Consider the following 24948-nt stretch of genomic DNA (forward strand, 5'->3'; position numbering starts at 1 on the left):
ATGGACCATGTAAAAGATGTCATCACCTTCTTTGTTTTGAATGATCTAAATTTCCAACAGTAGAGAATAACAGTATTATTCATCTTAAATGAATTGAAATATATCCCTCTAGTGGCCCTGATGTTGCCATTTAATTTTATGCTTATAAAGGTTTGTAAAATATCATAATAAAATATTTTAGTAAAGATTGTATGTCTGGAAGATTATAACTTTCGGAAACCATAAAGACATTTATCAAAGGAAGGCAAGCAGAAAATGCAAAAATCGTTGATTGTGCTTAGCTGTAGGTTTTAAGTGTGGGTAACTGGTGTTCACCAGGTAGATAAAAGTGGTAGGGAGGGTGAAGCAAGAACTTATAGCTGTGAAAATCCACCAGGTGTTTTGAGATTGTCAGTGAAGCTACTGAGATTGTGATCCAATGTGATCCATGAGTTATTATGAATCAGCCATTGACTTTGCTTGATTGGATAGATCTTTATACCTTTGTGATCATTTACTTAAATCTACTTATTAATGTTTATAAAACAAATTTTTTGTTAAAAAATTCAGTGTTTGCAAACAAAACAAAACAAAACCAGATTTTATTAGCTTGTACCCTTGCAGATATTAAGTTACCAGCATTTGTTATTCGTTGCCACAGTATAAACCATTACTGAGAAGGCCTGATTTCAGGGCAGTTTTCTGCTGTCATTGTTATCTGGTTTGAACAACATTACAATGTTCCTCACTTTATCACAAAGTACTAATGCATTTCTGTCTTTCTTCCTCTCAAGATAAAAGAAAATTTTGGCATCGATTCCCTACCCTCCATTCCCTCATCTGAAGGAAACAGTCAACAAGGCAGATTTGATGATCTGGAAAATCTTAATTCATTAACAAAAAGCAGTCTGGATTTAGGTTTGTGGTTTTTGTTTCTCATAAGCACAAATAACATTATTTTGCAATCTTTCAGTTTTATTTTTATATACTATAACTCTTACTGTCATATTTTTATTCATTATGATGCAAATTTAAATCTGTTTATTAATCTGCTTCAGTAAATCTAGAATAAATGTGGCTTATATGTCAATAAAGAACTTTCAGATTCTATTTCCCGAGAGGGCTGTATTTTCAGTGCTTGATTTTGCTTTTTATGAGCAGTATGGATTAAAACTAAAACTAGTACCTTATATGTTAAATCTGAAATAAGTCTCTGCTAATATATATTAAAATCTCTGATGCCATTAAGTGATACTGTTAGCTCATTGAATGGGGTTGTTAAATATTAATAAAGAGAGGCATATTTTAAACATTTATGAACATTTTTATAGCCATATATTATGGTCAATTTTGGTACATTAATAACTTAGTTTCCATTAAAGAATCCTAAAAGTATAATGCCTCTCCTTGCCTACCTCCAATATTGATTCTTATATAATTTTGAAAACTTGACTTTGAAAAATAATTTTTCTTTATCCAACACTGAAATATTGAAGGTTGTTAGATTATTAAGATCTCTAGGTGAGACAGTTAAGTTCTTTCATAGCACTGGGATTTATAGAGCCATTGTTCAGGATTTATGCTGTCCTTCACGTGTTATGACTCTGCTTATAGGAAAAATCTTTCTCTTTGGGCACTTCTCATGTTGTAATGCCCCAGTCTTTCTCTTTGGGTCCTTCTCATGACTCTGTAGGAGTCAGTGTACTGTGGAAGGTTATGTAAGAGTTTCTATGAATTCATTCTGCTGAGTAATATCTAAAGAATGGAATCCTTGGTAAAGATTGAAGTCATTTGGGAGCACCTGAAGGGCTCAGTTGGTTAAGCATCTGACTCCTGATTTTGGCTCAGACCATGATGGTCAGGATCATGAGATCAAGCTTGGCATTGGGCTCTGCGCTGAGTGTGTAGCCTGCTTAAGATTCTCAAATCTCTCAGTCACCTTCTGCCCCCCTCCCATCCCCTCTTGCTTACTCTCTCAGAAGATTGAAATCATCTATGAGATGATAACAGTTGTCAATTCCTTGTGAGTCAAAACACAGCATGGATAGTTTATTTTGAATATCTAAGATTAGATGAGTTTATCCTGTGTTTCATGATACATAACCAATTGTGACTAGGATAAAAATGGTACTTTCCCCCTTACAAAGTGTCCCATTATACTGTTTTTGAAAAATTTAGTACATCTCTATAGTCCTCTAAGTACTTGGAGAAGATTTATGGCACAAATGAAATAATAATTGAATTAATAGCCATATCTGTTTGATTGCCATTGATACTTTATAGCAATGCCATTACTATTTTGGACCAAGTAATTCTTCGCTTTGGAGACCTGACCTGTATATCATAGAATGTTTAGCAGCTTCCCTGCTTTCTAACCCTGATGTCAGTGGTACTCACATTCCCAGTCATGATCAAAATCAAATGTCTCCGGACATTGCCAGATGTACCCAGGGAGCAAAATTGCAGAGAATTGCTTCCTGCTCTATACTGTCAGGATTGAGAGGACAGACTGGTTGGACGGGGTGGGTGTTTGTGGGGAGGAGCTGTGGAGTTGGGAAGAAGACAGAGAAGGTAGTCCCTCTTGAGCTCTACTCTGTGTATTATCTAAGTGATTCCAAGTTACTTCCTCTGACTTCTGCTGCCTATATAAGTTTCTTAGGGCTGCTGTAACAAGTTGTCACGAACTTGGTGGGTTAAAACAACGGAAACTATTTCTCTCACGGTTCTCAAGGCCCGAAGTCCTAAATCAAGGTGCTGTGCTCCCTCTGAAGCTGTTAGGGGAAAATCTGTTTTGTTTTGTTTTGTTTTCCTCCTCTGGCTTCTGGCAGCTCATGGCTGCATCACTGTCATATGTGCCTCTGTCTTCCTATGGCAGCCCTCTCTTTTCCCTGTGTCTTTTCTTCATTGTCTCTTATAAGGACATCTATCATTAGATTTAGGGCCCACTTGGGTAATCCAGGATGGTCTCATCTCACGATACTTACTTATATCTGCAAAGACTTTTTTTTTTTTTCCAAATAAGGTTACATTCATAGGTTTTGTGGCTTGGGTCTATCTTTAGAGAGGTCCCCAATGTGCCCACTACACTGCCTTAATCTAATACTTTGCAAGGCCCTGGGAATTCAATTTTTAGAGATTCTAGTTTCAGGAATACAGTTAGACTTATATATCTTAGGTTTGCCCTCACTAGAAAAGCATTCATAACCACATGCTTTTAGGAAAATTGTTTGAAAGCCTCTAGAATGCTGTGCGGCAGGGATGACTATTTGGGTTAATGCTAACTGTGGGTAGGCTAAGAAATTATTAATACAGAGTCAATAAAGATTTCAGCAGCATACATATTGAATTAATTCTACTCAAAATTTGATTTTGCTCTTGAGATCTTGTCCAGCAAACAGCTGATGGTTTCAGTCCCAGGTCTCTGTACTAAGCAGGTACACCAGGCAATCCCTCAGGCTTCTCCAAGCCTCTCTGTTTCCTGAATTATAAAATGAAAGGTTTCAGCTAAGTGTATTCTGAGCCCTCTTTTAAATCTGTGACTGTTTGATCACTTTATTAGTAACAGACAATTTTAGATCTCTGAACAATGAAATTTCTTTTTCCAAACAATTAATTTAAAAATTATTTTTAAGAACCTTATGTGTAAAGTGCTATTCTTAACCCTGTACTCACTCAATCCAACATTATGTATCCTCTATGAGCCTCTATTCTTCATGAGCTATGAAACCAGCCCATAAATTAGGATAATTAATAAGGAAAAGCATACAAGATAAATTCCAATCAATAATTCATTTAGTGTACAAGTTTTCAGAAAGTTTCAGACAGAAAGTAGTTCTGTTTCCTAATCTTTGAGTGCCCCTGCCTAGATGGTGCCTCAGGGAAGCTTGGATCAATCTCTCTTGTCGCACCCAAAAGTCAGGCACACATACTCATTTGTATGCCTAGCTCTTACTATAAACTAGGCTTCTAGAGGGTGAGGCTTGTATCTGATTGTGTTACCGTGGTAGGTGCTCAAGAAATATTTGTTGAATGAGAAAGGGAAATGCTACTTATGTGTGGTTATTCAACAGCATTGCAACTCCCAAGGCTTCCCCGCTCCCTACAGTCACCCCCCTACCCCCACTCCCTGCCCTATGGCCAAGTTATATAACAGCCCACCCTCCTCTCTACTTGCATTCTTCTTGCCTTTATTCTGTTGACCATAATGTGCTTGCACCTCACCAAGTATAAACCTTTTGAAAATTTCCTCCATTCCTCCGCTGTAAACATTAACCTCCATTTGTCCATGACCTTTTTTTTTTTTTTTAACTTTGTTTTTCTAACCTTTGTGCTTCTGTTATGGCCCTTACCTAACACCTGTGTAGGCCCTCGAGGACTCTATTTGTTTTATGGCTTCTGGGTATTGCAGTGCACTTGGTGAACAGCTGTGTAAGGCATGTGTTAAGCACTGTGACAGAAATGTGTACCTGAGCACCAGCCCCAGGGGTCCTTGGAGGAGGAATGGAGCAGAGGGCACGGGCAGCCTCCGTGTGGAACAATGAAAAGTTTGAAACAGACCACGGCAACCTGTGAAACCCAGTGCCGTAATTTAGAGGTCTGTTTTTACCAGCATCCGTGGCTGGGAAACTGCTCCGCAAATAGAGCCGGTTCCCTTTTCCTGACATGGGTGTTTAGCCATTCTGACCAGAATCGAGTCCCACCCCTGGTATATCCTCAGTAGGAAGTAGGCAGACCTAGGCAAAGCTACAACTTTGAGGCGATGATATGGAATAGAGTGCTTTGCAGGAGTATAGGCCCCAGTGGACAGGAGTCAAGGGTACACGGGGATGAGGGACAGGCTCTGAGACTTCCTGTAACACCACCGGAGCCTTACAGTTACTTTCACCAGCTCTTCAGAGTCTGTTGCATTACCAACTGATTAGATTCTGATTCCCAGGTTTCTAGGCAAGTTAAAAGGAGTAGTAGTGAGTTTACTAGGATATTTGTTCATTATGAAGAAATGGAAAGAGTTTGGGTGATGCTTATAGGAAAAATTCTAGGACAATATCTTTAGCTCTTAAAAATCATTTCTGATTTTCTGAGAAACCAGAGCTCCAAGAAATACTATGAATGTATGGATTTAAGGAAGGAATGTAAGGGCAATTCATCATATTTGAATAATATGCTAAAGAAAGGTTGGCTGGGGCAGCCCCCGTTGCTCAGCGGTTTAGTGCCACCTTCGGCCTGGGGCATGATCCTGGAGACTGGGGATCGAGTCCCGCGTCGGCAACCTGCATGGAGCCTGCTTCTCCCTCTGCCTGTGTCTCTGCCTCTCTCTCACTCTCCTCTCTGTATTCTCATGAATAAATAAATAAAATCTTTGAAAAACAATTAAGAAAGGTTAGCTGAGAATAGATTAGATTACAGTAGATTACTGGTGTGTATCCTAAGGGTGATGAATGGACCCATGCCAGTATGGGTGCAGGTCTCTATGTGCTATAGGACTCAATGCACAACTAACTCTGCCCTAGTCCTTTTTTCAGTAAATGGGGAAATGACACAGATGGCAAGTCAGGTATATTTGCATATTCCAGTTGGCAAAATTACTTAGCCTGAGTTTCTCTATCTATAGAAAAGTTGCTGGTATCTTTTCTAACTCATAGTTTGATATGAGAATTAAATGAGGTAACAAATGTAAATGAATTCTGACATTTGTAAACAAAGCTTCCCTTTTTTTTTTTTTTTTTTTTTTTTTTAACAAAGCTCCCTTAAAAATCTGTTTTCTTAACATGATAAGCCCTGGGTGATGTATGCAGTTGTCGAATCACTATATTATATGCCTGAGTCTAATGTAACACTGTATGTTAACTATACAGAAATTAAATTTTTTTAAATTTTTTTTATTTATTTATGATAGTCACAGAGAGAGAGAGAGGCAGAGACACAGGCAGAGGGAGAAGCAGGCTCCATGCACCGGGAGCCCGATGTGAGATTCGATCCCGGGTCTCCAGGATCGCGCCCCGGGCCAAATGCAGGCGCCAAACCGCTGCGCCACCCAGGGATCCCCAGAAATTAAATTTTTAAAAAAATTTTAAATGTGTTTTTATTTGGTTATTTTTATTCTGTGGAAATTTTTTTTTTTAAATAACTGAAGTGTAGGACTACCTACATTTGGGACAACTTAGGTTGAGAAGGGAAAATGTATAGTGAGATTAAGAACACAATTATTAAGGGGGTTCTTTTGATAAAATATTTATGTTGCTAAAATGTCATCTTTTCCATGAGGCCATATGTAAAATTGTAACTCTCTTGCACTGAGCAATCCTTATCCCCCTTCCTTGCTTCATTTTTCACCATACTACTTGTCACCATCTGACATATTAAACATTTTATTTATTCAGGTTAATATAAATAAGATTCCTACCTGGAAGGGCTTGTGCCTGGTGGATGCCCATAACTATTGAACAAATGAAGGATCAATGAAAGAAGCATCTTGTATTCACTATCATCTGGGTTTGTTCTTTAGGCATGATGATTCCAAATGATGTCCAAGGTCCTGGTATGCTTGTTGAACTCCCTGCTGTGGCTCAAAGAAGGGAGCAAGAAGATTTACCCTTATACCAGCTCCCCAGGCCCCGAGTTGTTTCCAAGGCCTCAGCATACACAGGAGCATCATCTTCTAGATATACTGCTGGTGCATGGTATGATACCATTTATCTTTGTTTTCACATTATAAAGTAGTTTTTGATCACATTTTTTTAAAAAGCATGATTATGGTGGAACATTGGAAAATGGAGAAAATATGAATAAAATTGAATATTAGACAATTAGTATGAGAATTTCACATACTTAAAATTGAGCCATATATATAATTTTGTATTCCTGCAGTTGTGTAGAAAATGTACTACATAGAATATATGTTAGAAAATAAAAGGTTGGGATCCCTGGGTGGCGCAGCGGTTTGGCGCCTGCCTTTGGCCCAGGGCGCAATCCTGGAGACCCGGGATCGAATCCCATGTCGGGCTCCCGGTGCATGGAGCCTGCTTCTCCCTCTGCCTCTCTCTCTCTCTCTCTCTCTCTCTCTCTCGCTGTGACTATCATAAATAAAAAAAAAAAGAAAGAAAAGAAAAGGTTAATTAAGAGTTTATTTTAACAATGTAAGCAAGACATATGGACAAATTAAGGACAGAATGGATTTAGAGTTAGAGAATTTGATGGAACTGGTGACTGATTACGTGTCATGGTGAGATGACACAGTTAAGGATAACTTGTGTTTCTGGTGTGGGACAATAAATGGATTGTGGCATCTTAAATTCTTTTATATATATAGGAGCAAAGGAGGCAACCTAAGTGTCCATTGATGGATAGATGGATGGATAAAGAAGTCATGGTATTGGGGTGCCTGGTGGGTGGCTTAGTTGGTTAAGCGTTCTGTGTTCAGTTCGGGTCATGATCCTTGGGGTCCTGGGATTGAGCCCTACATCAGGCTATCTGCTCAATGGGGAATCTGCTTCTCTCTCTCTTTCTGTGCTTACTTGCTCTCTCACTCTCTCTCAAATAAATAAAATCTTAAAAAAAAAAAAAAGAAATGGTCTGTATACAATGGAATATTACTCAGCCATTAAAAGAATGCAGTATTGCCATTTTCAACAGCATGGATAGACATAGAGGATATTATGCTAAATGAGATAGGTCAGACAGTGAAACACAAATACCATATGATTTCACTTGTGGTATTTACAAAACAAAACAAACAAATGAACAAAGAAACTGTCTTGTAAAAAGAACAAAGTAGTAGTTGCTAGAGGGGAGAGGGAAGAGGGATGGGTGAAATAGGTGAAGGGGATTAAGAGGTACAGACTTCCAGTTATAAAATAAATAAGTCATGGGGATAAGTACAGCATAAGGAATATAGTTAATAATATGATAATTTTTATGGTGACAGATGGTAGCTACACTTATCATGGTGAGCTTTTCACAATATATAGAACTATTGAATCACTATGTTGTACACCTAAAACTAATATAACATTGTATGTTATACTTCAGTTTAAAAAATGTTTACAGGAGCATGAACAGGTTGGAAGGGAAACTGAATTTGGTTTGGGACATGAGGGTTCCACAAAGTGAAGTGGAATCAATTATATGTGTGATTCTGGGGGTTAATGTTGAGGTCTATCCTGATGTGGATAATTGGGATCAAGATCAAATGTAGGTGAAACTGTTGGACTTGAATAGTCATCCAAAGTAAGGTCAAATAATAAGAGCATAGGGCCAAAATTGTAGTCCTGCAAAGCAGCAATGTTACAGGTATAAATGGAGGAAGAAAATAGTGAAGTGGAATGAACAAAACGTTGGAGGAAATTGATGAACTTAGTGATAGGCATAGAAACCAGGAAGATATTTGTTTTTTAAGGTTTATTTTAGAGTGTGTGTGTGTGTGCAAGCAAGGGGAAGAGCAGAGGGAAAGGGAGGCAGAGAATCCTCAAGCAGACTCCCTGCAGAATACAGATCACTCCCTGTATGACCCTAAGATCATGACCTGAGCTGAAATCAAGAGTCAGGCACTCAACTGAGCCACCCAGGCACTCCCAGAGAGAACATTTTAACAGAGGTCATCACAGACCATCATTATATGCTTCAGAGAGATCAGAGCAGATAAAACAGAATACTTTGCATGGGGTTTGGCTACACAGATGCCCCTGGTAAGCACAGAACAATTTTAGTAAAGTAAAAATTAGCAGTGGGTTGAGAATTGAATAGGTCTGAAATTAGGCACAGTAAGACTAGTGTTTTCAGAATCCTGGTCATGAAGAGAGACTGATCTAATGCATATTACCTACATAGCTAGAGGGTATTACTAGATTGAGGTAAAGGAGAACAGGTTATACATATATAACTACATATATATTATGTGTGCGTGCATGCATGTGTGTCTTTCTGTGAAAGATCTAGCAAAGGAATATGTAGATGCTAGAAAGGTGGTGATTAAATACAGTCGCTGGAGAGGGCAGAAGGAGAGAAGGACGTAGCGCACCTTAGAGAGATATACCTTTGGGAAGAAGTTTACCTCACTCACAGAGACAGGTGCCAGGAATGAAAAGGAAAGTACAGGTAGAGTGCTATTTGTGTCCTGTGGGACACAAGAGAGGTTTTATTTTTTATGTTTTTTGTCATTTAGGTGGAGGTTATTTTAAAACAGTGATGAGGTGGTGGTAACATGAGAATTAAAAGGAGAGGTGTCAGGGGTCCCTGGATGGCTCAGTGACTGAGCATCTGCCTTTGGCTCGGGTTGTGATCCCAGAGTACTGGGATCGAGTCCCTCATCAGGTTCCCCATAGGGAACCCTTTGCCTGTGTCTCTGCCTCTCTTTGTGTCTCTAATGAATAAATAAATAAAATCTTAAAAAAAAAAAAAAGGAGAGGTGTCAGAGTAGGGATTCATTTTTGAAACAAGGGTAGGAGAGTAACAGCCTAGTGGAGGAAGGGAGTTCAGAAAAATTTTGGCTCCCCTTTTCCAACTTGCCAGAGTAAGACGGTGTGCATCACTCACTGGTGTGATATCTGTGGCAGAGAACTAGAAGCTGTAGGAAGAACAGAAGATGTTGAGAGAACATTCGGTGAAGAGGTCAGGGTGTGGAGTAGTTTCTTGACAATTCAAGGAGATTGCATGGAGTATGATGGGTAGTTTGCCTGGGGAATCTTGGGGGTGGTTGTGGGAACGGAAGCAAGGAAAAGCCAGAGCAGCAGGGAAGGAAGGAGTTGGAGATGTTGACCAAACAACAGGGATGAGAGATAAGGTGGATTTATTGGCCTTCATGTTTTTATTAAAACTTCAGTTGAATTTTGTGTTGATATATGAAGTGTCTTAGAATGATACCACTTCTCTGTTCAGCAACCTCATGACCTTGGTCTATAGTTTTAGATAGAAATTTCATATTACAAAAACTTGGTCTCTGCTTCAGCATAGCCCCTCTCTGAGTGGAAAGGAGAGGCTCAGATAGGCTCAACTACTTGGAAGAATCTGGTGGTTTTTTCATTCAGCATCCCTGGACCAGTTTCCACAGGGGAGGTGCTGACAGATCCTGTGTCCTGGTGTGAGTGATGTCACCAGCTCTCGGGGGAAATGCCTAGCCTTAAACAGGCAATGGATTTGTTTCTTTAGGAGAGATGCCTGGAGGTGGAAGTATTGGAAGGCTGAGGAATACGATTTTATGACTTTTTAAAAATTGAAAAAAAAATTGTAAGTAATTTCCACACACAGCATGGGTCTTGAACTTACACCCCTGAAATCAAGAATCATGTACTCCACCTACTGAACCAGCCATGTGCCCCTAATTTTATGACTTTTTAAAAAGATTTGATTGATTGATTGATTGATTCATTCATTCATTTATGAGAGACAGAGAGAGTGAGGCAGAGACATAGGCAGAGGCAGAAGCAGGCCCCTCACAGGGAGCCTGATGTGGTACTCGATCCCAAGACCCGGCGATCACGACCTGAGCCAAAGGCAGATGCTCAACCACTGAACCATTCGGGTATCCCAATTTTATGACTTTTAATATGATTAACTTACTTTCCAAATGAGACATCTTTATTTTTTAAATTTCTCTTAGGCTTGGTGTCAATAATTGAATCTGGTCAAAGAATTTGGAAATGGGGCTGCTTCTTTAAAAGTGTAGAACTATGACTGCAGAATCGGACAATATCTAAACAAATTTCTAAGACCACCCCTCCTTTCTTATGCAGAAGACAAAATGGAATATCTATTTTCTTACTCAATTCTTCCAGCTTCAGAGAAGGAAGATGCACTTGATTCCTACCCCATTCATTACTTTTTCTCTTAATTAAAGTAACTTTGATAAACTGATTTCTTATACAGGCACAGGCATTCAAGAGGTTTTTTTTTTTTTAAGATTTTATTTATTTATTCATGAGAGATACAGAGAGAGACAGAGAGAGAGAGGGGCAGAGACAGAAGCAGAGGGGGAAGCAGGCTCAACACAGGACTCGATCGATTCCAGGTCTCCAGGATCACGCCCTGGACCCATGTGGCGCTAAACCGCTGGGCCACCCAGGCTGCCCCATTCAAAAGTTTTGACCTAACTTTTGTCCTGAGAGATCAGTCTTGTATATGGATGTTGTTTTATTGACTTGCTGCCATAGATTCAGGGTTTATTGAAATTTCAGGAGATTCTAGAAGAGTTCCTCTATTTCCCCCTTTTAGTCTTTCAAGATATACCCCATGGAGTCAGGAACTTTCCTGAGTAATGCATAAATTCTTTTGGAAGACAGTCTTTTAGATCAGGGTATCATGAAATGCTGAATGGCATTTTAGAGTTTCTACTTTGCATTAATTTTTGTGTAGGACCCAGCAAAGTTATTTAATCTGCACTGTGCTTTTGCATCACACTGATACCGACTTCCCTGTACCTTTGGAAGCTTGTTTTTTTGTTTGTTTTTAATATTCAATTTAAAGTGGACCAGTAGTGCAATGGGTAATATGTCTGCCTATAGCTCAGAATATTTATTCAGCTTTTTTAAACTGAAAACAAAAACAGTTCACCTATTTCTCCTACCTTTCACCACCTGACTCTTGTAACCACTAATGTGTTCTTTGTATCTATGAGCTTGTCTTTTTGTTTTAGATTCCACCCAGAGATCATGTGGTATTTGTCTTTCTCTGTCTGATTTATTTCACTTCGCATAATACACTCAAGTTCCAACCATGTTATCTCAAATGGCAAGATTTCACTCTTTTATGGCTGTATAATATTCCATTACATACACACACACACACACACACACACCATGATTTCTTTATTCATCTGTTAATGGACTGTTTCTATATCTTACTGTCATAAATAATGCTACAGTGAATATGGGAGTGCATATATCTTTCATCTTAGTGTTTTTATTTTTTTCAGATACCTAGAAGTGATATTGCTGGATCATACAGTAGTTGTATTTAAAAATTTTTGAAGAACATCCATACTTCTTTTAATTTACCTTTCCAGTAACAGTATACAGGAGTTCCCTTTTTCTCCATGTCTTTGCCAACCAAATACTTGTTATTTCTTGTTTTGTTTTTGATAATAGCCATTCTAACAGGTGTGAAGTGATATCTCATTAAGGGTTTGATTTGCATTTCTCTGTTGACTTAAGATGTTAAGCATATTTTCATGTACCTGTTGGTCATCTGCATGTCTTCTTTTAAAAAAAAATGTCTACTCAGATCATCTGCCCATTTTTTTTTTAAAGATTTATTTATTCAGAGAGAGAGAGAGAGAGAGAGGCAGAGACACAGGCAGAGGGAGAAGCAGGCTCCATGCAGGGAGCCCGACGTGGGACTCGATCCCGGGTCTCCAGGATCACACCCTGGGCTGCAGGCGGCGCTAAACCACTGCGCCACCAGGGCTGCCCATCTGCCCATTTTTTAATTGGGTTGTTTGTTTTTTGGCATTGAGTTGTGTAAATTCTTTAAATATTTTGATTTTATCCTTTATCAGATAGATGATTTGCAATTATTTGATCCCATTCAGTAGATTTCCATTTCATTTTGTGTATGGGTTCCTTTGCTGAACAGAAGCAGCTTTTTAGTTTGATGTAATTCCACTTATTTATTTTTGCTTTTTCTGCCTTCATTTTTGGTGTTGGATTAAAAAAATAATTACCAAGACCTATGCCAAGGAGTTCACCACCTATGTTTGCTTCTAGGAATTTTATGGTTTCAAGTTCTTACAAGTCTTTAGTCCATTTTGAATTAATTTTTGTATATACTGTAAGAGAGTTGTCCAGTTTCATTCTTCCCTATGTGGCTGTCCAGTTTTCCTTATACCATTTATTGAAGAGACCATCCTTTCCTCACTGTATGTTCTTGGCTCCTTTGTTGTAAATTAATTGATCATCTATGTATGGGTTTGTTTCTGAGCTCTGTATTACATTGATCTATGTCTCTTTTTATGCCAATACCATACTATTTTAGTTACTATAGCTTTGTAATATAGTTTGAAGTCTGGAAGCATATTGCCTCCAGGTTTGTTCTTTTTCAAGATTGCTTTGGTTCTTCTGGGTCTTTGTAGTTCCATACAAATTTTAGGATTGTTTGTTCTCAGTGTATGTTCTCATTCATTTGAGAATATGAATAATAGTGAAAGGGAATATAAGGGAAGGGAGAAGAAATGTGTGGGAAATACCAGAAAGGGAGACAGAACATAAAGACTCCTAACTCTGGGAAACGAACTAGGGGTGGTGGAAGGGGAGGAGGGCGGGGGTGGGGCTGAATGGGTGACGGGCACTGAGGGGGACACTTGACGGGATGAGCACTGGGTGTTATTCTGTATGTTGGTAAATTGAACACCAATAAAAATTAATTTAAAAAAAAAGGATTGTTCTGTTTCTGTGAAAAATACCATTGGAATTTTGATAGCAGTTGCATTGAATCTGTATTTACTTAGGATAGTACAGACATTTTTATGATAATAAGTTTTCTAATTCATGAGCATGGAATATCTTTCCAATTATTTGTGGTGTTTTCAGTTTCTTTCATTAATATGTTGTAGTTTTCAATATGCAAATCTTTCATCTTCTTGGTTAAGCTTTTTTTAGGTATTCTTTTCAGTGGAATTGTAAATGAGATTGTAAGAAAATTTATCTTTTTGATACTTTGTATTAGTATAGAGAAACACAACAGATTTTTGCATATTGATTTTGTATACTACGACTTTACTGAATTTAACAGTTTCTTGAGGAGCCTTTAGAGTTTTCTGTATATAATAAATATCATGTCATCTGCAAATAGTAAGTTTTACTTCTTCATTTCCAATTTGGATACCTTTAGTTTCTTTTTCTGATTTAATTGCTCTAGCTAGGACTTTCAGTACTATGTTGAATAAAAATGGTAAGAGTGGACATCCTTGTCTTGTTCCTAATCTTAAAGGAAAAGCTTTCACCTTTTCACTGTTGACTCTGTTATGAGCTGTGGGTTTGCATATTTATTATGTCACATTGATTATGTTGAGGTACATTCTCTCCATGCCGGCTTTGTTTAACAGAGTTTTTATTATGAATGGATGTTGAATTTTGTTAAATGCTTTTTTTCTGCATCTATTGAGATGATCATATGATTTTTATCCTTCATTTTTTTTTAAGATTTTATTTATTTATTCATGAGAGACACACAGAGAGAGAGGCAGAGACACAGGCAGAGGGAGAAGCAGACTCCATGCATGCAGGGAGCCTGATGTGGGACGTGATCCCGGATCTCCAGGATCACACCCTGGGCTGAAGGCAGCGTTAAACCGCTGAGCCACCCAGGCTACCCATATCCTTCATTTTGTTAATGTCTTGTATCACACTGATTTGTGAATGGTCAACCATACTTGCATCCTTGGAATCATTCTCACTGGATTATGGTGTATGATCCTTTCAATGTATTGTTGAATTGGTTTGCTAATATTTTGTTGAGAATTTTTCCAACTTTGTTCATCAGGGTTGTTGGCCTATAATTTTCTTTTTTTGTTGTGTCTTCATCTCGTTTTGGTATCAAGGTTATGCTGGCCTTGTAAAATGTGTTTGGAAGAGTTCAGCCCTTTGTATTTTTGGAAGATTTTGAGAAGGATTGGTATTTAAATGTCTTTGAATGTTTGGTAGAATTCACCAGTGAAGCCATTTGGTTCTGGATTTTTATTTATTGGGAGGTTTTTGATGACTGATTCAATCTTCTTGCTAGAAATTGGTCTGTTCAGATTTTCTGTTTCTACCTGATTCAGTCTCGAAAGATTGTATGTTCCTAGGAATTTATCTATTTCTTCTAAGTTGTCCAATTTGTTGGCATAAAATTGTTCATAGTTGTCTTTTATGATTCTTTTTGTTTCTCTGATTTCAGTTGTAACATCTCTTTCATTTCTGATTTCATTTATTTGAGTCCTCTCTTTTTCTTGGTAAGTCTAGCTAAACATTTGTCAATTTTGTTTTTCTTTTCAAAGAACTAGCTTTTGGTTTCATTGATCTTTTCTACTGTCATTTTAGTCTCAATATCATTATTTCTGCTCTAATCTTTGTTATTTCCTTCCTTCTACAAGCTTTGGGTTTCATTTGTTTTTCTAGGTCCTTACTGTGTAAAGTTTGGTGGCTCTTGTTTCTTGAGATAGGCATTTATTACCATGCGCTTCCTTTTTGCTGCATCACATAAAGGTTGGTATGTTTTATTTACAGTTTTGCTTATCTCAAGATATTTTATTTCTCATTTGATTTCTTCTTTGACCATTGTTGCATGCTGTTTAATCTCCACATATTTGTGAAATTTCTAGTGTTTTTCTGTAATTATTTTCTAGTTTTATACCACTAAAGTTAGAAAAGATGCTTTGTTTAATTTTAGTCATCTTAAATTAAGACTTGTTTTGTGGCCTAACATATGATCTGTCTTAGAAAACGTTCCACGTGCACTTGAAAAGTGTGTATTCTGTTACTTTTGGATGGCATATTCTGAATAGGTCTGTTAAATCCATCTGGCCTAACATGTTGTTTAAGGCTGATGTTTCTGGGATCCCTGGGTGGCGCAGTGGTTTGGCGCCTGCCTTTGGCCCAGGGCGCGATCCTGGAGCCCTGGGATCGAATCCCACATCGGGCTCCCAGTGCATGGAGCCTGCTTCTCCCTCTGCCTGTGTCTCTGCCTCTCTCTCTCTCTCTCTCTCTCTCTCTGTGACTATCATAAATTAAAAAAAAAAATTAAAAAAAAAAGGCTGATGTTTCCTTATTGATTTTCTTTCTAGATGATCTCTCCACTGATGTAAATGGGGGAATTAAAGTCCCCTACTATTATTATTTTGCTATTTCTGCCTTTAGGTCTGTTAATATTTACTTAATATATTTAAGTGCTCCTATGTTGGGGCATAAATATTTATAAAATATCCTTTTATTGGACTGATCCCTTTATCATGATATAACACCCTTATTTGTCTCTGATAAAGTCGTCTTGTCTGATACAAATATGGCTACTCCAGTTTTCTTTTGGTTTCCATTTCATGGAATATCTTTTTCCATCCTTTCACTTTCAATCTATGTGTCCTTATATCTGAAGTGAATCTCTTGCAGGCAGCATGTAGATGGGTCTTGTTTTTTAATTCATTCAGCTATTCTGTGTCTTTGATTATAGATTTTAGTCCACTTACATTTAAAGTAATTATTGACAGGTATGTGTTTATTGCCATTTTGTTCATTGTTTTCTGTTTTTGTAGTTTTTCTCTGTTCCTTTCTTCTCTGCCTTTCTTTCTTTGTGATTTGATGACTGCTTTGTGGTATGCTTATGTTCTTTTATCTTTTGTGTGTTTACTGTTGCTTTTTGGTTACCACAAGACTTACATATAATAGCTTATATCTATAAGTCTATTTTAAGTTGATAATAGCTTATATTTTATCCCATTCTAAAGCTCAACATTTTTACATACCCCCATGATGTTTTACTTTTGATGCCATATTTTACATATTTTTATCTTGTGTACCCCTTAACTAATCATTGTAATTAGTTATTGTAATATAGTTATTTTTACAATTTTTTAAATCTTCTAACCATTACACTAGCTTTATAAATAATCCTTGACCCTTACTATATATTTACTTTTCCAGTGAGATTTCATATCTCACATGTGTTCTCATTACTAATTAGCACCTTTCTTTTCAGCTTAAAGAAGTCCCTCTAACTTTTCTTGTAAGGCCACTTTAGTGGTTTAGCTTTTAGCTTTTGCTTGTCTGGAAAATTCTTTATCTATCCTTCAATTCTGAATGATAATTTTGCCAGATAGAGTATTTTTAGTTTGAAGTTTTTTTTTTCTTTCAGCACTTTGAATATATTGTGCTATTTCCTTGTGGCCTATAACATTTGTGCTCAAAAATCTGATGGTAGTCTTATGGAGAGGAGGGTGGAACTTACATGTAACAAGGTTTCTTTCCCTTGCTGCTTTTAATATTCTTTCCTTGTCTTTAACTTTTGGCATTTTGATTATAATGCGTTTTGGTGTAAATCTTTTTGGTTTCATTTTGTTTGGAACTCTCTGGGCTTCTTGGATCTGGATGGTTGTTTCATTCCCCAAGTTAGGGAAGTTTTAGCCATGATTTCCTCAGATAAGATTTCTGCCTTGTTCTCACTCTTCTCCTTCTGGGAGGCCTATAAAAAGTGAATGAAAAGTTTGTTGGTGTTGTCTTATAAATCCCTTAAACTATTTTCATTTTTTTAAATTTTTTTTAATTTTTATTTATTTATGATAGCTACAGAGAGAGAGAGAGAGAGAGAGGCAGAGACACAGGCAGAGGGAGAAGCAGGCTCCATGCACCGGGAGCCTGATGTGGGATTCGATCCCGGGTCTCCATGATTGCGCCCTGGGCCAAAGGCAGGCGCCAAACCGCTGTGCCACCCAGGGATCCCTATTTTCATTTTTTAAATTCATTTTTCCTTTTGCTTCTTTGATTGGGTGAGTTCCATGGCCTTGTCTTTGAGTTGCCTGACCCTTGCATTTCATCTAGTCATCTATTAAACCGCTCTAGTGTATTTTTCAGTTTAGTTATTGCGTTCTTCAGCTTCATAACTTCTGTTTGGTACTTTCTTACATTTTCCATGTCTTTGTTGAGGTTTTAACTGTTTTTATTCATTATTTTTTTAAGTTCACTGATCATCTTTATATCCTTGACTTTGGACTCTTTATTAGGTAAATTGCTTTTCTCCATTTCATTAGGGTATTCTTCTGAGATTTTTTTTCTTATTCTTCCATTTATAATATTTCTTCATTTTGCTTGACTTTCTGTGTTGGTTTCTGCACAGCTGACGAAACAGCCATCTCTCCCACTCTCAAAGGAGTTGCCTTGTGTAGGAGATGAAACTTTTTCTTCAGCCCTATCACAGCTCTTGGTTGTTTCCCAAACCTCTGTACTTTTCCAATCAGCCTATTGGATTTTTAATAGCTCCCAGTAGTTGAGGATGTGCCAATACCTGCCAGTGTCCCAAAGGGGAGACTCAGGCCAACTGGAAGGAAGCAGCTTTAAAAGCATGCAAATATATATATTCCCAAAGGGCCACATGTGTGAGCCCTACTGTCCACCAGACAGGTAATCTAGAAGTGTGCCATGGGCGGCAGTCATAAAAATTGGGGCTCCAGGAGAGTAGATAAGATCCTTTTTGGGAGATACCAGTGAGCTAGAGCAAAGCAGAGGGAGAGTGCCAAGATGGTGTTCATAGCCTAAGTTCCTTTAGAGCAGCACTATAGGCCGCTGAATGTCTGCCAAACCTAAAATCTGCCTCTCAGTCTGCAGCTTCAAAGTAAAGTGACCTTTTTTCACAGAAAGACTGTGGCATATGTCTCAGTCTGCTTGTCTTTGAATTGTGGCAGTTTCCTGACAAGAATCCTCCTCTGATTGCCATAGTCCTGTGGGATCTAGGAATGCAGGATCCTTCATCCACCAGAGCCAGGCAGTCAAAGGGTGTCCTCTGGATGTCAACTGCAAACACTGGGCACCAGACTGAGGGAAAGCTCCACTCCAGGAGTCAGTGGCACTCTAGAGTGTGAGAGAGGGTGAGCATGATGAGAGCACTTGCCCTCCAAGGTCTCTGGAAAGGATTACCCAGCCCCAAGATGTGTGCTTTATTAGAACCCTACCTCTCAGGCCACAGTCCTAATGATTAATAGGCTCCTTCACGGAAAGACCAAGCTCCTGGGTCTGTTGCTATGCACTGGGGGTGGTAGCTGTTGAAGAATTCTTTGTTGGTTATAATCTAGTGGGACTCATAAGTATAAGCCTAATTGGTCCCAGGAGCCAAACAATGTAGAGGTGTCCCCTCTACAGCATTCACAAAAATTGGGGCACCAGATTGAAGATAATGAGCTCCTTTTTGGGTAACACTGATTTTTAAAATCCCATGTGAACAGGAACATGAGCTCCTCTGGCTTCTAGAGTCAGGCGATCAACAGGACTGGTGGTAGGGATCAGATGCTCCTTGAAAGTGAAGATCTCCAGAAGGGGACTCTTGGCAAGCAGGGTATGATACCACTGGAGGGAATCCAAGTGATTTTGTGCCAGTATCTTCTCTCCTTGTAAGGTCACTTGAGATCCTGTCTTCAGAATCCACCTGGCTTCAGTCATTTTCTAACTCATCTTTGTCGTCACCTGCTGCCTAAAGACATATGGGTGCCCAGAATGGTAAACATGGATATTTCTCAGACTAATAGCAGATTTCTAGTATAGCTTTATCATAAGTGCTGTTCAAACGTTTCCTCTGTTATCTGTAGCTACACAACCCTGAGAAGGCATCCTTCGCGTCTGTTATTTCCTCACTTATAAAGTGGGTAGTTAAGTTAAATAAGAGTGCATATAAAGGATTTCATATAATGCCTTGAACAGTGTTTAACGAAAGGTTGGCAATGATCTTAGACGACAAGGATAGACTCTTGGGCTCAGAGGTTTCTAGGGCAGTTTTCTCTGTTGCTGAGTTTATTAAAACAGAAGGAGATTGTAGCTCTTGTGTGTGTGTGTGTGTGTGTGTGTGTGTGTGTGTGTGTGTGTGATGAGTAATATCAACTGATAGTAAGGAAAACAAGGTATCAGACCCTAAACTCTGGGAAGATAAATTTGAGATGAAAGATTTATTTTAAAATTGAAAAAAAAAGTCATGTTATAGGTATACAAGTGTGCAAATGAAATTAAATCCTTTCTGGGATTGATCCTTTATGATGAATATGGCAGGTGAAATAGGAAGCAGATTGTCATAGTTGTGGAAAAGTTTAAATGAATTCTTGTTGTATTTTGAGCCCCAGTATAGTACTTGGCATTTCGTGCCTTCTAAGACAATGGTGGATATCTAATAGGTTTATCTTTGAGGTAAACTGCCAAAAATTATGTATAGAGTCAGAACATTGGTGGGAGGCTGAGAATTAGGGGAGAATACATGTGTGCATTTGAAGACTACCGTGGAATGTCTGAGTTGGTAGGAAAACGTGTGATTTCTAGTATAATGCTGTTGGAGCTGTTGTAAACTCTGCAGGTGAAGACAAATGTGAAAAATTAGGACAGGAGATACATAGAGCATTACACTCATGCATGCCTTTGTTGTTGTTGTTTTTTTCAAGATTTTATTTATTTATTCATGAGAGGCAGAGGGAGAGGCAGGCTCCCCGCAGAGCAGGAAGCCCAATGGGAGACTCGATGCAAGAACCCTGGGATCATGACCTGAGGCGAAGGCAGACACTCAACCAACTGAGCCACCTAGGCACCCCTACACTCATGCATTTAAAAATATAATTAGATCTTTGTTTACTAATTCAGTCTCTACAGAAGTAATGAGAAGTAAATTTGTTGTAAGAAAGCAATTTATTCATCATGGCTTTAGCTCTTGATTCTTAATAAGACTCTTAAACACAATTTTACATATTTATAAAATGTACACATTTTAGGGACAGTTTGCTTAATTTTGGTAAATTTATGTTATCAATAGCCTGATCAAGATATGTCGTCACTACCTTGGCAGTGTCCTCCCCCAGGCAACTACTAATGTGACTTCTAACACAGTAAATTGTTTTTCCTGTTTTAGAATGCATGTAAATGTAATCATACAGTAGGTACTTTTTTGAGTCTGGCTTATTTTCCTCAGCACAGTCTGTTCCCTTCTAAACTTTAAGGGAATGCCTAATTCTTTATGTATAGTGGTGGCAGATAATAATTTGCTTTGCAACTTCAAAATCATAGTGTAACATTGGGTAGGTAGCTCTACTAGTTTGAAAAATACTAGTGCCTATCATCCCTGGTCCCAAATGCTCATATCCCCTATGGTGTGTCATGAGAAATTGCCATATAGAATCTGTACTTAAAGAGGAAAAAGAAATCTTGAGATCGTTTGGTCATAACCAAAACTCATCTTATTTACATGATTTTAGAGGGCTGAGTTTAGTTGACTCTTATTATGGCTTAGTACTTAGTATATGGAAATTTTATATGGGAAAAGGTTATGTTGAAAAGAAAAGTTCTGATTCATCTGATTTTTGTATGATGTTTTGCAATTTTTGCAAATTTGGTTTGCAAACAGATTATATTATGATCAAATCTTACATTGATATCCACTTGTTCATGAATGCAGTGCTTTACCTTACCTCTTAATTCTGTAAAAAACTGGTAACTTTGGCCATTTGTTAAATAAAATAAAAAGCACTTTCTATTGGATGGTTCATTCCTCTGGGGAAAAATTGATTATAAAACTCTGGATGAGTGTGAGATGTGAATTTCATTTATTTTAAAATGAGATTCTGACTGAGGTAGTGATCATGATTAATCAGTGCAAATTACAAAATTTGAGGTCAGAGATCCATTGTTAATGTTTTAAATACGTTTGGGTAAATTTAGATCTTAAATTTAGATCTTTAGATGTGCAGTAAAAATACTTTCTCAGTGAAATTTTAATTTGGGTTAAAAGGTATATGCATTCATCAATATAAAGTGACCGCATTGGTTTGTATAGTTGCTCATCTCCTGTGATGGCATTTCCAAAACAAATCACACTATCTGGGTAAGCTTTTGCAAGATGGTTTCTTTTTCTTTTCTTTTCTTTTTTTTTTTTTTTTAAGATTTTATTTTTAGTAATCTCCACAGACAGTGTAGGGCTTGAACTCACAGCCCTGAGACCAAGAGTCACATGCTCCACTGACTGAACCAACCAGGTACCCCTAAGCTTTTGCAAGTTTTCTCTCTCTCTAGGTGTGAAATAATCTGAATAAAACATGTGTGTATCAACTTCCTAAAGAAAGATAATATGTGGGCAGCCCCGGTGGCACAGCGGTTTGGCACCGCCTGCAGCCTGGGGTGTGATCCTGGAGACCCGGGATCAAGTCCCACATCGGACTCCCTGCATGGAGCCTGCTTCTCCCTCTGTCTGTGTCTCTGCCTCTCTCTCTCTCTCTCTCTCTCTCTCTCTCTGAATAAATAAATAAAATCTTAAAAAAAAAGAAAGATAATATGCTTTGGAAAAGTCAGTAAGTTTCTTCCAACAGAATAATCCTTTTGTTATACCATCAAAGAAAACTAAATTTTGCATATTCTAGACAGTGTTTTCTTTTCCCCTTTAGTTGTGTGTAAAAGCCAGCTGTTTTGGAAATTTTGGGTTTTCACTTTTTTGAATAGGGAAACTAATAGTCCATACTAATATTAAAACTAGGTTTCAAAAAATAAATAAACAAACAAACACTTGGTTTCCATTCTATTTTAGCTTTTTAAAAGTTAAAGAATAGTAGCATACATATACCATAGTGAAAATACCTATATGGGTTTTTTTTTTCTTAATTTCTCTTATGAACTGTTCTTGCTCACAACACTTCTGATGCCAAATGTGGGAGTTTTTCTCTCCTCCTACCAACTGATGCTCTGGACACTAACTGATGTCTTACAGCTCAATTCAGTTCTGCCACTAGCTACTCAGAGTTAGTGTGGATCACACAGGCTAAGGGCCAAGACTGACCTGCCTTCAGATGCCAGTCACGAGTCCCATGTTGCTAGCTGTACTTCTGACCAACCAGCTACAAATTGGGAGTTCCCATGATCCCTTTCTCGGGTTTGATTTGCTGGGATGGCTCACAGAATTTAGGAAAAGTGCTTTAATTACCCTTACTGGTTTATTATAAAAGATGCACCTCAGAAATAGCCAATGGAAGAGTTACATAGGGCAAGTTATGAAGGAGGAGGTATAGAGGATACACAGAGCTTCCATGCTTTTCCTGGTTGCATCACCCTCACAGCCAGTACATCAGTACCTTGATGTATTTGCCAGCCTGAAAGTTCTCTGAACCCTATTGAGGGGTTTTTATGGAAGTTCCATTACATTAAGCATGATTGATTACCTCATCGGCCATTGGTGATTGAACTCCCATCTCTAGCCCCTCTCCTCTTCCCAGAGAAGGGAGGGACTGAAAGTTTTAACTAACCATATGGTTGTTTTTCCTGGCCATCAAACCCCATCCTGAAGCTATCCAGGTTCTCACCAAAAGTTACCTTATTAGCATAATAAATTCAGGTATGGTTGAAAAGGGTTTATTATAAATAACAAAAGATGATCCTATCCTCTCTATCACTTGAGAAATTTAAGGCTTTTAGAAGCTCAGTGTCAGGAACCAGTGATGGAAACCAAATATTTATTTATTAACACAATGATACAATTTTGGGATACAGGAAAGTAGAAAATGGAGAGAACAAAGGTTTCAGTGTTAGTTTGTTTTTTGTTTTTTCAAAGGTTTTATTTATTTATTCATGAGAGATACAGAGAGAGAGAGGCAGAGACACAGGCAGAGGGAGAAGCAGGCTCCATGCAGGGAGCCCGACTGGGACTTGATCCCGGGACTCCAGGATCATGCCCTGGGTGGAAGGCAGGCGCTAAACCGCTGAGCCACCCAAAGATCCCCTGGTTTTTGGGTTTTTAATTGTAATCTTCAATTAATATTTATTTAAAGGGGAATTCTAAAATACAGGAGGGCAGAGTGGCTGGGAGGCTCAGTCAGTTATGTGGCCAGCTCTTGATTTCGGTTCAAGTCATAATCTCAGAGTCCTGGGATGGAGCCCCACATTGTACTCCATACTCAGCATGGAGTCTGCTTGAGGATCCTCTCTCCCTCTCCCTCTGGCGCTCCCCTTGCTTGCATGTGTGTGTTCTCTCTCTCTCTCTAAAATAAATAAATATAAAAAATTAAAAAATATAATATAGCAGAGCATAAAGATATTCCTTGCAGTAATGTCCATATTCCAAAAAAACAGGATATAATCTCAGTGTATCATATTTGGGATAGCAGATAAATTAGATCAATAGCATAGGCTATCAAGATGCTAGTAAATAAAAAGTGATTATAATACATGGGGAAAATTTTGATACAGATTCAAATGAAAAAAAATTTTAAAGGAAATGAATATTAGGCCTCAGTTAAATGCCAGTCATATATCATTTAATTTCTACTATTATATAGAGTAATCAAAATACCAAAGTTTCTGCTATTACAATTATCCAACAAACTTCTATGCACATGTGCAAAGAATAATGTACTGTGATAAAATGAAGACTTAATTTAGTAGGATCATGCCTATCTATCATTTAGGGATTGCATTCAGCTGCTTATAAACAAACACCCCACTTATTGTGGCTTAACCAAACAGGGCCTTAATTTTTTTAATGTAAAAACTCCTGAAGAGGGCACCTGGTTGTGGCTCAGTGGTTGAGCATCTGCCTTTGGCTCAGGTCATGATCCTGGGGTCCTGGGATCGAGTCCCACATCAGGCTCCCCGTTGGGAGCCTGCTTCTCGTCCCTCTGCCTATGTCTCTGGCCTCTCTCTGTGTCTCTCATGATTAAATAAATAAAATATTAAAAAAAAAACACTTCTGAGGAAGGTGATCTGTCGGGGCCTTAAACACCTTCTTCCTTTCTGCTCTGCTATTCTTTTTTTTATTATTATTTATGATAGTCACAGAGAGAGAGTGAGAGAGAGGCAGAGACACAGGCAGAGGGAGAAGTAGGCTCCATGCACCGGGAGCCTGATGTGGGATTCGATCCCCGGTCTCCAGGATTGTGCCCTGGGCCAAAGGCAGGCGCCAAACCGCTGCGCCACCCAGGGATCCCCTTGCTCTGCTATTCTTAATGTATTGCTTTAGTTGTTTCTTCATGATTTTAAAATGGATGCTTCATCACCAATGTCGGCTCTGCCTTCTAGGCAAGAAGAAAGGGAAGGTCTGGGGGATTCCTGGTGGCTCAGCGGTTTAGCACTGCCTTCGGCCCAGGGCGTGATCCTGGAGACCCGGGATCAAGTCCCATATCGGGCTCCCTGCATGGGGCCTGCTTCTTCCTCTGCCTCTCTCTGTGTGTCTCTCATGAATAAATAAATAAAATCTTTAAAAAAAAAAAAAGGGGGGGAAGGTCCTAGAATGAAAGGCTCCTGCCAGGTGATTCTCCATTTAATGGGTAATCTGGAAATCTCTAGGGGC

At 38.4% G+C, this 24948-nt stretch overlaps 1 protein-coding gene across 4 annotated transcripts in view; it reads left to right on the top strand.

Annotated features, from left to right (window-relative positions):
* Positions 1–24948, top strand: part of PATJ (PATJ crumbs cell polarity complex component) — a 354647-nt gene that overhangs the window by 114435 nt on the left and 215264 nt on the right. For all 4 annotated transcript variants that reach the window (XM_055305729.1, XM_055305727.1, XM_055305728.1 and 1 more), the window contains 2 exons: positions 774–897; positions 6485–6659. In XM_055305729.1, coding sequence (XP_055161704.1) covers positions 774–897; positions 6485–6659 — 299 coding nt within the window. The remainder of the gene's footprint in view (positions 1–773; positions 898–6484; positions 6660–24948) is intronic.

The sequence above is a fragment of the Nyctereutes procyonoides genome, unplaced genomic scaffold, assembly GCF_905146905.1.
Source record: "Nyctereutes procyonoides isolate TBG_1078 unplaced genomic scaffold, NYPRO_anot_genome, whole genome shotgun sequence".
In the NCBI taxonomy this organism is placed as follows: Eukaryota; Metazoa; Chordata; class Mammalia; order Carnivora; family Canidae; genus Nyctereutes; species Nyctereutes procyonoides.